The 13,337-nt window shown below is 44.3% G+C and overlaps 1 protein-coding gene and 1 long non-coding RNA gene across 2 annotated transcripts in view; one reads left to right on the forward strand and one right to left on the reverse strand.

Annotated features, from left to right (window-relative positions):
• The window catches only part of LOC308643926, a 115,657-nt gene that overhangs the window by 75,180 nt on the left and 27,140 nt on the right, over positions 1 to 13,337 (forward strand). The gene's annotated exons all lie outside the window — the stretch shown is intronic.
• Positions 224 to 13,337, reverse strand: part of CHN2 (chimerin 2) — a 328,816-nt gene continuing 315,702 nt past the window's right edge. The window contains exon 14 of the mRNA XM_081284429.1: positions 224 to 627. Within this exon, the coding sequence (XP_081140555.1) occupies positions 342 to 627 (286 nt within the window). The 3' untranslated portion in view covers positions 224 to 341. The remainder of the gene's footprint in view (positions 628 to 13,337) is intronic.

The following is a 13,337-nucleotide window of genomic DNA, read 5'->3' on the forward strand; positions in this document are numbered from 1 at the left end:
AATATGGTGGGGTGAGACACCAAATAGGGGGCTGGGTCAGAATTCTCAGGTATGGAACTGGGAACTGGGGTTATTGTGGGAAAAGAGACAAGCCTTAGAGTGCTCACTCCAGCTATTGCTTGTCCTCCTGGGCATCATCAGGGAAGTCCGCCTCCTCTGGGGACCTGTCTCCTTCTGGAAGCAGCGTGGCACGCACTTTCCTCTTCTCCTTAAAGCGGCCAGATCTCGAGATCTTCAAATTGCGGCGGCTGTTGCCAGACTTCTCCCCACACAATTTGTCTGGCCTGGGGGACTCGCTGGCGCCCGCAAGCACGTTGGGGTGCTGGTTTTCTCGGGAGCTGCTAGTCCATTCTGGGCTGGGCGGGTTGGGCTCCTCGGGGTCTGGCTGGGCCAGAGGCTGCGCCCCCACCGTGGCTTCCTTGCTTTTCTTCTTGCTGTTGGTTAGTGATTTCCACCAGGGCCCAGAGCTGCCGGTGCCACCGCTGTCGGCCATGGTCCGCCAGCCGGGGACTGGGGCGCCCCTCGTGGGGAAGGGCTTCAACTGCAGCGGCCCTCACTCCCGATGGTCTCTCCCCACCTCTTCTCCAGGCTTCTATACGGGCTGCGGGATGGGAGCCTAGGCAATCCCTATACTGGGGAAGAAAACACAACTTGGTTAATGGGTTGGTCTAAGTCACGAGTGCCCCCAATTTCCTTTCTTCTCCTGCACTCCACCTGGCACCCAGCGAGATCTGAGCTCCCCAAGTTCGGAACCACGTGGCCCCCGTGAGGCACCGCGGCACCCCCTGCAGTGCCGGCGGACTACTGACCTCCAGGGTGGCACCACCAGATCTCCAGGCAGATCCTTGAGCTCTGGCCTCAACCTTTGACTCCAGGGAGAGCTCAGTGGTTACCATGTGAAGGGCACCCAGGCACATCCAGCCATCTGGATCAAGCCGGCTCCAGAGGGAAAATGTCCTGTCCACACTGTCTGACTGTAGATGGACGCCCATAAATGATCCACCTTGGCTAGCATGACCTCCCTTCCTAGGAGCACCTGGGAGGAGGACGCTCTGAACCAAGAGTAGGAGGCTAGATAATGAGCTTTAGACCACGATCAAATAGACCCAAATTTCCCTCAAAGGTTTTCCCCTAGACACTCGCAATCCAGGATCTTTTTCAATGTGATATTACGGGGAATTTATATCCCAGTAAGGAAAAGGGACAAGCTCATACTGTTTTTTTTTTTGTTGTTGTTCTGCTTCTTTTAAACTCAGCTTTTAACCGCTTCTGCCTTGTGACTTTCAGAGAAGCACGTCTAGACTAACTTCCCGTGAAAACTGCCATCCTACTCTTCCTTTTATTCCCCAGTGACCAATGTAGCGTTTTCACAAAGGTCGCTCCCGCCTACAGCTGTGATGAGGTCAAGAGGCAAACGTCCTTTCTCCCCTTTCCTTTAGTTTTGCTGTATCAGTTATGCACCGAGTTGTCTGTCTGTACTATCAACTCATCTATGGAGCATTTTAGTTACGAATTAAAGGTTTCTGTTCTTTTTCTTGCGCAATTCCATCCTCCAAAGGAGAGAGCGCTCAACTACGAACTCCAAAATGATTTTCTTTTTTCTCCAGGCTTTTAATAGCCCCTCTGCAGAGCAAAAAGGCTGCTTATTAACACTTAGGTGCTAATATTGGAAGCTCAAATTCTCTGCCCACTTTCTGGTACACTGTCTCTCCAGCACTACTACCACGAATGCGTAGGATTCACTTGAGCCGCGGCTCATTTCCAGGTTTCTGCTCTGCTTGGTCTCAGCCCACGCGCCCAGCACTCTTGGGATTTGCCAGTGCGCAGGAGAGAAACTTCAGCAGTGTTTGTTTTTAGTAGTTCTCCTCCCGGAACTACCAGGGAGAGGAAGTCCCAAAGCTTGTGGAAGGCGACCCAGCGGCCTGGATGCTCCCCCAAACCGTGGCACCAGCTTCTCCCCAGGATGCCCCCAGGGCACACTTGGGCTGGGACTTTGAAAACAATAAGAAAAAACGGTCAAAAGTTCCTTCGGTACAAAAGGCACCCACGCCCTCAAGCACAATTGGCAGTAGGGTCTGCAAACATCCTGCTCTCTACAACTTTGCAGATCAGAAAAGCACCCTCTCCTCCAGGTTATTTACTAATGCTGGTGGTGGGCGGTCCCGGTGCAGCTTTCTGTCCTTCACACTTTATTCTACAGAATTTCCAGAACTATAAACTTTGTGTGCACGAAAGGCATTGTGTAAATTGTGCAAGGAAAAATAATTGCAAATTACTCAAAGGTCTGAAGAGTGCAGTTCTTGAACTCTCTCAGCTCACAACTTCCCTTTCGGTTCCAGGAGGTGAGGGACTAGGCGGCGCGGGGCAGCACCCCAAGGTGATACCGCACCTCCAGGTTCTGTCTGGGCGGACGCAGAACCACCCCGGTAGCTCACCTGCTTGGTTCCAGGACACCGCGGGCCCGCTCAGCACTCACGACCGAGATCACTAAGGGAACACGCTAGGGAGTACCTGAAGTTGGGGCGTGGTGTCCCTTTGCGCGGTCTTGGAGGGATTCCGTTGCTGGAAACAGAACCAAACAATCCCTGCAGCGAAGCTTAACTAAATGTTGCTGTTGGTCTCGGGCACCTCCAACTTCTGAGCAGTGCGGAGGCAGCCCCGGGCTCAGTCGGGTCCGGGGAACTGTCGGATTCTTTGCCCCAGATGAAGAACCCAGCAGCCTCGCCTGATTCAGTAGCTTTACATTCTAAGGCAAGTCCCTCTTCCCGGATAGAACCGCTCCGGAAGCGCCCAGAGGTGGGACCCCAGCTGCTGGCTCTGGCGCATTAAGCCTTCCTACGCTTCGGTAGGAACGCGAAAAGACATCTGCCCACCTGCTGGTTATTTGCCAAGTGATTGGAGAAACCAGAACCCAGCGGCAGCGGGAGGGGGAAAAACAGGAGGCGGTCACCGCTGCCACAGGTGCAGGTAGGCACTTCGCGTTCCCGCCCTTCAGGAGACGAGATTGGATCTGGTCTCAGACGTGGCGCCACCCTGGTGGAGTCTGATTGGAGAAAAGCTGTGCTGCGCCGCTTGCTGGACCCACTCCTACTTGGTAATAAATGGTGGAGGCTTGAGAACAGGAGACCGAGACTGGAGGTGGGCTCTTCTGAATAAATGCTGCGACAGCTCTCCCTTTGCCCCTACCCGGATTTCTACCCCGCCTCTGTCCACCGCTCCCTGGGTCCGGGAATCCCAAGTTTTGTGACTCACAGGGGGCTGATTCACACTCGGGCAAAATATTGGGGAATTTCAGGCGCCCTTAGTTAAAAGGCTATAACATTATTAACCAGCTTGCTGTTGACAAGCGGGTGCTGTTCCAAGTGCTTTTTGTGGATTAACTCATTTATATCTCACACTTACCTAGGTGGTAGGTTCTATTATTATCCTCATTTGCGCAAGGAAACCCCAGCACGCGAAGGTTAAAAGGTTGCTCAGAGTTGCCCGCTGATGCGTGGCGGAGCCGGCTAGGAACCCACGAGGTGCTTTGGCTCCTGGTCACATATGAGCGCTTTTTGTTAGTTTAACAGAAGGTATTGACATAGGACATTTTTGCCAATAAAAGCAGAGATTCTGCTTGCTTCTTGCAGGATGCTCTCCCTTTTCCAAGACCTGTTTTGATGTTCCTGTGCTCATATACGTGCTAGCCTAACTCCTCTGAAGGACTGGGTATGGAGCAACTGAAGGATGACTATCTTTGTTCTGAGCCCTTTCTGCAATACAAAAGTAGTGAAAGATGTAATGCCTAACTCAAGTAATTTGTAATCTGGGTATAGAAGTTTCTATAGAAATAACCCTTGCAGGGCTGGGGTTGTAACTCAGTGGTAGAGTCTTTGCCTAGCACATGTAAAGGACCTAGTTCGATCCTCAGCACCACTTATAAATAAAGTAAAGGTATTGTGTCCATCTACAACTAAAAATATTTTTTTAAAAGAGAGAAAAGGAATAGCCCTTGCATATAGTGAAGACATTTAAATGGAGACCTATGAACTGTGGTAGGGAAGAGTGAGCATTTGCAGAAGGCTTGAGGCATGAGGATTCTTGAGGGGCAGAGAGCAGGCAAGTGTGATCTGAGTGCTAAGAAAGCTGGGAGATGAGGCTTGAAAGCTGAGTGTGATCAGACCATTCAGATCAATACCCACTAAAGAGGGGGCCACATTATGAGATTTGCATGAACACATCACGGTAGTTGGGTGTAAAGAGCAAATGGAGCAGGCAGAGATGGGGCTACAGGGAGCCCAGTTAGGAACTGTTGGAATAGTTCATGTGTGATGGCTGCGAGACAGTGGTGGCAGTAGGCGGTGAGTTAGATGGCTGCAAAGAGCTATTGGAGGTACAATAAATAGAACACAATTTCATTCGATTTATACAAAAGAGGAGATTGAGTTTAACTAGAGGCTGAAAAAGAGAGATTTTCATAATTTTCCTTGTATAGTAGTGGCTATGACATCCATTTTGGCCCGTGGGGTGGTAAGGAAGACTTAAGGAAATGCTTCCTAAATAGGGGCAGAGAGAAAAACATCTTTTGCTACATGCTTGGTTCTTGCATTTAATCACAGTGTTAGTATGTAATCTCTGGTGTTGCAGCAGCCTTATTGCAATAGTGAGGCATATTGCAACAGGGAGGCCACAGGCATGTGAATAAAAGACAATATGCTACGGATGAGGGCATGGGAATGTGGAAAGTATCTTGGTCCTAGATAATGACAGAAAGCCCCTGAAAGAACCCTGGGACCACTTACTCCAGATTCCTAGTTCAGTGAGATAATACCTATCTCTATGATTTAACCACAGATCGAAGAAAATTTTCAATTAGTTGCAACCAAACACATTCCTACTTGATACAGACTATTATAGTTACAGGAAAACATGCTAATGTTCAAAAAAAAAAAAAAAAGAGGAAAAGTAATGTCACTTTTTGGGGGACCAATCTGAAAATGTCTTCACAAGAGATGGAGGATTTAGTGAAATGTTTACTAGAGGACAAGATTTTAGAGGCAGGGAAAGCATCTGTGAAATAGGGCACTTTCATTGAAAAGGTGTGGAGGTTAGGGAAGGAGGAGGTAAAAGAAAGCAAGCAGAGCCGGTATACATGAGCTGGGAGCAAAGTCCAAAGGATGAGCATCATCAGACTATAGAGGCATTGTAGCAATTGGGTTTTTTGTTTGTTTGTTTTGTGTATATGTTTTTAGTATCAGGGATGGAACCCAGTGTTGCTTAACCACTGAGCAATAGCTCCAGCTCTTTTTATATTTTATTTACAGACAAGTTCTTCCTGAGTTTCTCAGGTGCCGCAGTCTTGGCTGGGCACAGAATCACGAGCCACCACACAGCTTTGTAGATTCAAACAGCAATTTTTTATTCCCGAACTCACACCGGCCTCCACACACGTTCTGGGGCAATCCCAGTTCTCCTGCCACTCAATTCACCTACTCCACGAGGCTTTTTTCCCAAAATGCTCTCTGAATCTCACGAGAGCTCAACGGGAGCTCAGGTAGCAGGAACGCCCTATTTCCAGCAGCAATAATCCTCAACATCGAACTTCCCTAAAACCCAAGGTCTTAAACTGGGAACGCCCTTAACCCAAGGACCGGGATACTATACTTCCTCAAACTGCAGGATACACCCTAATCCTGGATCCACCCTTGTCCTTGAGTAGGGTCATCTTTCTCAAACACACATGCAAGGTCACAGCAAATTTAACATGGGGTACGCTGGCAAGGAAATCGATGCGTCATTCCTACTTGGTAATGGCCCTCAGCACTCAGGGCCTTGCTAAATTGCTGAGGCTGGCTCTGAATTCATGATCCTCCTGCCTCAGCCTCCTGAGCTACTGAGATTACGTGTGTGTGCCACCATACCCGGCTTGGACCTTTTTAATTTATAGAATTTTTCATAACCTCCCTATACCAAAATGTAAACATACACACAGGCGCGCACACACACACACACACACACAGGCACAGAGTTAAAAATGCAGTTATCATTTTTTCTGGCTACAGATCCAGGAGTCACGCTGCCGATTCTAGAAGGAGTGCTTGATCTGTTCCTACTGTTCTGTGTTGCTCAGACATCACAAAGGGAGGATGTAAAGTTGACTGATCTATCCAATTAATAGTAGGCAACTCCTAATGTTACAGTATTTAAATATGCTCATACTGGACATGGCTTACATTTGTTAGTATTTTTGTCTTGTACTCTTTGCTTTTCAAAAATGTGTTGCTGATTTGAATACGGAAGACTTTTTTTCTGTTTTAAAATTAAATCGCAGCTTTCTCAGGTAAACCTTTAAATGAATAAATGAATACCCTCAAAGATAACAGAGAGCGAATTCTTAGAAGGTAAACATTGGTTACTAGGCATTAAAATCAGAAATTTCTAGACATCAGCCCTGACTTTTGCTCTCCTAGCAAACCTGGCATTGCATGAGAGGCTGGGAAATTACTTATATGACTTTGAAGCCTGTGTAGTGGAAATGGGCAAAGTTTTATAAACTTTTAGACAGTGGGCACTGCAGCCAAGCATGGAATTGGGATCCACTTGTTATAGCATCTCACCTAGTCCTCTGCCAGGTTAACTGAATGAATATCTCCAGGTTCACAAACTATAGTCACAAAGTGCTGCTGATCATTTCAGTTGTGCACATTGAGCAGAGGGGTCCTGTGCAGTCTCTCTGCACAATCCAGTCCACACCAGCTGACTTTTCCTGCTGGCATACCCTTTGTCCCCTTTGGTTCTGTGGCCCCTTTCACTAAGTCACAGGTTTGGAAGTTCTCAGACTCTGGGTTCACACTTCACCAAATAGCCATCCAGTTTCTTTGTGAAGAGTGCTGGTGACAAGGACCTCCCCAGGCAGCCATTCTGTAGGAGAGCGGTGGTGTGTCTCTCTGCTGGAGCCTCTTCATGCAGCACACTCCTTGGCCCTGCTTCCCCCTGGTTGGATCCCGTCCTCCTGGTCAGCCCAGGTCTCAGACATGTCTATACTCGCTGCAGATAAAGCCTTTCTCTCTCTGACCCACTGCCGTCTGGCATCTGCCCACCACTTCCACTAACGTGGCTTCTGTAAGTTCCTGGATTTTGAGGCCATTTATCAGTCTTCATCCTTTCCACCCTCTGCACCATCAGGGCTGTGGACAACTCCTTAAAGCAGTCCCTGTTCCGACTTTCCTTCTTTTCCACCCTGGCTGCTCCTCCTATTTCCTTGCCAGCTCCTCCTCTTCTTTCCCATTGATGTTACCAATATAAGCTGAGGTTTTCGAGCTGTTATCTCGAGGTAAATATCACGATGGGTGCTTTCTGTGCACTGTTTTGTTCACAATGTGACTACTGGCTACTCTAAGTGCCCTGACACTCAGTGCAAAATAACCCAGGGTGGGGCGGGTGGGGCAGAGCCAGGAATAAGCTGTGGCAACCTGAACCAGACCTTGGGCTTACAAAGACTTTGTGACGTTAGATTTTTTGAGGCTCAGTCCTAAGTCTTTTTCTGATCGTCTTTGCTGTGCTCCAGGGACCATTTACATGAGGGTGACTCTCAGAATTTGTATTTTTAGCTTAGGCTTCACCTCTGAATTCCGGACCTGAGTGTTTACACAGTTCCTTTTTTTTTTTTTTTAAAGAGAGAGTGAGAGAGAGAGAGAGAGAGAGAGAGAGAGATAATTTTTTTAATATTTATATTTTAGTTCTCGGCGGACACAACATCTTTGTTGGTATGTGGTGCTGAGGATCGAACCCGGGCCGCACGCATGCCAGGCGAGCGCGCTACCGCTTGAGCCACATCCCCAGCCCCTTACACAGTTCCTTGATATTTCTGCACATGGAGCTAAACAAGTGTAAAATACAACCTGCCAACCTCATCTCCCATACCCGTTGCTGCCTTTATTGCTGAATCCTCTGAGCGAGGGGCTCTGCATCTATGCAGGGGTGCAAACCAGAAACCAAGGTGTCTGTCTCGGTCCCTTTAGGCTGTTATAACAGAATATCACTGACTCAGTGGTTTATAAGCAACATGAATTTATTTCTTACAGTTCCAGAAGCTGGGAGGTCCAAGAGCAGGTGCCACTAGGTTCATAGATGGTGTCTTCCTGGTTCATAGATGGTGTCTTCCTGGTTCATAGATGGTGTCTTCTTGCCGAGTCTCTGTGGATGCTACCCGTGAAGCTACTGCATTGGTGAAGCTACTTGAGTGGTCTTTTACTTGAGCCATGGGGGACTTAGGTCTCCCCTTGGGAACGATCTTAGCATTCCTTTGTGTAGACTGCCCAAGGCATGAGATCTCTGCCCTCACTTAAGTAATGGGACAGTTCTGTAACTCTGGAGTTGGGCGTAACCCATTAGGAACTAGACACCCTACCCCCTACCTTATTTGGCAAAGAACATTCCATGGAAAACCTTTGAAGTTCTCCCATATAAATAAAGCAAACACGGGCTCTCATGCTCTCTTTCCAGTGTCGAAGGGCCATTCCATCCCTGCATGATCATCTCCCAAAGGCCCTACCCCCAGATATATATACCCCCAGATATATGTACTGTGTTGTGGATTAGGTTTCAACATATGGATTTGGGTGAACATAGCAGTGTCCGTCTCAGTTTCTTCCTCTGCTCACTCTCGTATTCAGTGTGTCTCAAAGGCCATCAGTGGTATGTCCTAAATGTCTCTTGTTCCCACCCACAATCAGCCATGTTCACTGTTCTCCATAATCTAAACTGTCATCATCTCCCAATCAGAACTGCAAAAGCAACCCAAGTGGACACCCTCTATCCACTCCTGCCCTGCTTTAGCCTATACCCAGAGCGTTCACTGGATAACTTCTTCCCTGCTTGCAACTTAGAATAGTGTCCTCTTGTGCTTGGGATGAACAACTGGCATGACCCACCAGGCCCACATGATGTCATTCTGCATGGTCTACACAATATAATAATAAGAATGATTATTACTATTTTGGCTACCAGAATTGAACTCAGGGGCACTCAACCACTGAGCCACATCCTTAGCTCTAATTTGTATTTTATTTAGAGACAAGGTTTCACTGAGTTACTTAGTGCCTCGCTGTTGCCGAGGTTGGTTTTGAACTTGAGATCCTCCTGCCTCAGCCTCCCGAGCCTCTGGGATTACAGGCTACACAACCTAATTCATTAGTTCCACCTCATTCCTCTTGATTCCATCAATCTCTGCCCCGCAGCCACATCTAACTCTGTTACCCTCAATGAAATCTTTTTTATTTTTTTCCCACTCTCTGCACCCCCAACCAAGCTATGTTATACTTTCATGGTATAATTATTAAATTAAGATTGTTTTATCCAATTAGTGGTTTGCTTTTATTCTATTTTCACTCTTAGTTCTTCTCACTTCTCATACTTTCTATCTGGGAACATGTCTCTCTGAAATACATCCTTTAGATTTTCCTTGAGTAATAACCTGCTGGTAGTAAGTTGTTGATGCTTTGTCTGACATTTTGTCCCAATTCTGGTAAGATGTCTTTGTGTGTATAGAATTTTAGGTTGGCAGTTATTTTCTTTCATTCCTTTCAGTATATATTATTCCACTATTTTCTAATTATTCTCTTTCTGTTGAGATGTTAACTGTCAACCTCTCCTCTCTTCAGAAGGTAATTTGTCTTTAAAAATCAAAACAAAACTCTGATTCTATTTAGATTTATCTTTTTGCCTTGGGTTTTCTTAGGTATCACCGTGATGTGTGTCCATGTGGGTCTCTTTTTATTTTTAGAGTGTTTGGGATTGTTGCTTTTAGAAAAAATTCAGTCACTGTCTTCTCAAATGTAATTGCAATTAAACATTTGATGCACTTTCTTAGTGTGCCCTACCAAGTTTCTTAACTTACCTTATATTTCCCAGGTTTTACCCAGTGTGATTAATTCTAGGCAATTTCTTTTGATCTATATGGCAATTCATTAATGCTTTCTTTTGCTATTTCTAAAACAGTGATTAAGTTTCTCCCTTAACATTTTGAAAGTTTTCTTCTAAATGTTCTGTTTAGTTTTATTTCAAATATTTAGTTCACAATCATTTTTCTATTCCTTGAAGATATTTTAAACTTATGTTTTCTTCTTTAAACATAACATAGTTATTTTTTTCTTTCTTTTAAATTTATTTCTTACATGACAATAGTGGAGTGCATTATGGCATTAGAGCAGATAACATAGTTATTTTATATTTTCTATGTGATAATTAAAAAATTTGGAAGTCTTTAAAGGTCTCTTTCTTTTCTTCTTCTGCTAGTTCCCACTCATAGGGTCCTATTTCTTGGTGTTCTTGAATATCATTGTGTATTTCTTATTTTCCCCAAAAGAATTATTTATGAGGAAAACTTAAGCCCTTCAACAAAATTGAATTAATCTATAAAGATCTTTCAAGAGTTTAGGGGAACAGCCAGACAGAAGTACTTTACTTTTATGTTTGAGGGTTTGGTTTTTTTGTTTTGTTTTGTGTTTTGGATGATGGAAGCAACAGGACACATTGTCTCATGGTCACCGCCTCCCAGGGACAAGTCCTCTCTACCCCTGGTCTTTTCTGTGCCGAAGTAACTTAGCTGTCCATGTAGACCCATAGAGAGATGAACATACAGTACTCAGTGAGGGCAGAATTTTCAATTAATCCCTGTATTGTGGGTGAGTCCTGGGCTTAAAATTTTTTCCCTTTTGCTCCAGGAGGCTAGCAAAATGCATTTTTTTCTGTATTCAATTGTTTCAGGAAATTTATCCAAATAATCTAGTCTTCCATTGACAAAAATGAGCATGTTTTAATTATATTGCAGTTGGTTTGCTTGGTGTTTGGGCTTCCTTATTTATTTATCATCTGACTTCACTAGAAAATAAGTTTCTTTTTTGTGTAATCATCACCTATTTTATCTGATGACACTTCCTATGTACCAGATACAGTTCCATAGTAAGTTGTATAAACATAATAAACACCATATGAGTATTGACTTGTTTAATCCTCCTAATGGCCCTCTGAAGTAGACAGTATCATTATTATAGAACAAGAAACTGAGATCCTAAGAACTTAAGTTACTTTGCCAAAATCACATAGTTTGTCTTTTTCAGAGCCAGCACTTCATCTCGCGAAGACTGGCTTCACAGGGACATGCCTCATGACTAGGTTGTGTGTCTCCAAAAGCACCATGTCACCAGACATAGTGCCCAGCAATAGTAGTGTTCAAAATTGTCAAAGTGGCTCCACAGAATGTATAGATATGAATGCTTTGATATGACTGACTTGTAAAAAGAAATGCAATAACCATGGCAATGACATGCAATTCAGATGGCCATTCTGTGTAATAATAACTTGATTCTCTTAGTTCTGACATAGGAGTACAGTGGCTAGATCCAGGCATCTGGTAAGTTTTTGTTTTTGTTGTTAGCACATTGGAAAAACACTATCATGTTGAAATACCCTTTGAAGGAAAAGCAGCCAGGTGGTGGGGTACAGATAGGGTGGAATAATGTGATACCAGAGGACGGCTGCTGAATTTGTATTAAATAATGAACTTGGGAACAAATGAGTAAGCCACCGGAAGACATGAAATCCTGGAATGAGGCTCTACAAGACATCCGGGCTCTCTTAGGAAATAGAGATCATTCAACTTTATTACTTTAGAAAGACGTTGATGTAAGTAAAAGTCATGTGCTGTCATCCAAGGCCATGTTCTCTAGCTGGTCACCTGACTCCAGGTCAGGCCTGGGGTGACCTCAATTCTTGAAGAGGTGACCTGCTCTCTGCCTTTGTTAATTTACCTTTTCAAAGTGTGGGTTTGGTTCTGCTCCATTGGCCAGGTTGTATTTTCTCTTTTGTGGTTGGTCGATGGATCAGCACCTTACGTCACCTGAGCACAGGTAGAGGGGATATCTGATGAATGGGTAACATGATGCAGGAAGTGATCCTTTGCTTTCCTCACCTTTATCAAAAGCATTGTCAAACTCCCAGCACTGGGAATCCTTGAGGAATAACTGCTTTCCCAAGCCATGGGCTGTCAGGGGAGGCCCAGCAAAGTTTGGGGAGCTCATCTCTGTTCAGTTCAAATACAGCAGATGTCACAATTACAGTTTGGGTAGTGAACATTCAGGCTGTGAAATTGATGTAATTTTGTTTACATATTAAGAACTGCTTCAGCTGCAGCTAAATATCCTTTATAATAATAATATATTTTGAATTCTTACTATGGTCCTTTTCACATTTCTTTTTCATAATGGAGACTGAACCCAGGAGTGCTTAACCACTGAGCCACATTCCCAGCCCTTTTTATTTTTCATTTTGAGACAGGGTTTCACTAAGTTACTTAGGCCCTTACTAAATTGCTGAGTCTGTCCTCAAACTTTCGTTCCTCCCACCTCAGCCTCCTGAGTCACTGGGATCACAGTCATGTGTCACCACATGGAGCAGCTGTTTTCACTTTTAATGGTCACTTGGAGAGATGGATACTATTAGTCTTACGTTTTTGTCTTAAAAAGCTGAAATAATTTCCCCAAGGTTACAGGACGTAAGAGGTAAAGTTATTTTGACTTGGTTTGAGTTACTTTGTCCCTATAATAGAGTGTTTTTCTGATGTTGCTTTTTAAATTTTATATTGCCATTTAATTAATCACTAGATCAGTAAATATTTGGTATCAAGGCTTTTACATCCAAAGAGATAGCTATACTTTAGAAATTCTAAATAGGTCATTGTTTTCTAAGTTTTCCACTTAAAACGATGTGAAATCATTATGGTTGCTTAAATATTAAGCCCTATGGAATCACAGAGGACTCAAAGCTCAAATTAACTATGGGAATTGTAATTATGTACATTTCTTGTGAAAAGACTTGATGGTTGGTTTGAATTATTAGCTGTGTGGCTTTGGGAAAATTAGTTATCTTCAGACTCTGGTTTCCTTGTGTGTAAAGTGGGGAAAATTCTATCCACTCCTTTGGGTGGTGGCAGGATTAGTCAACAATACATTTAATATGGTGTCTAGCACAGTACTTGCCCATAATAAACACTCAGTAAATAAAGGTTTGTTTTTCTTTGCCTAACTTCTTTCATTGGCTGTGTTGGGAAATTCTGTCATTTTGTCTATCAAGTCTATCCAAATGCTCTTTGAAAGTAATGGCAGAAAATCTTGAAAGGCATTGTCCCCTGCCCCCAAGAACATAATGTCAACATTTACTGTAGGATATTTAATATACAACAATTTGATCTGAATCTGTTTTCAGGAACATGCTTAATGACTAAATCTAATCAAACAGAAGTTTTCTGTATGGGATTCAAGAATGCTCTTTATCCTTCAGCACCCAAATTACATTACCTA

Source organism: Spermophilus citellus, assembly GCF_964194105.1.
Source record: "Spermophilus citellus genome assembly, chromosome: 3".
NCBI classification, from domain to species: Eukaryota; Metazoa; Chordata; class Mammalia; order Rodentia; family Sciuridae; genus Spermophilus; species Spermophilus citellus.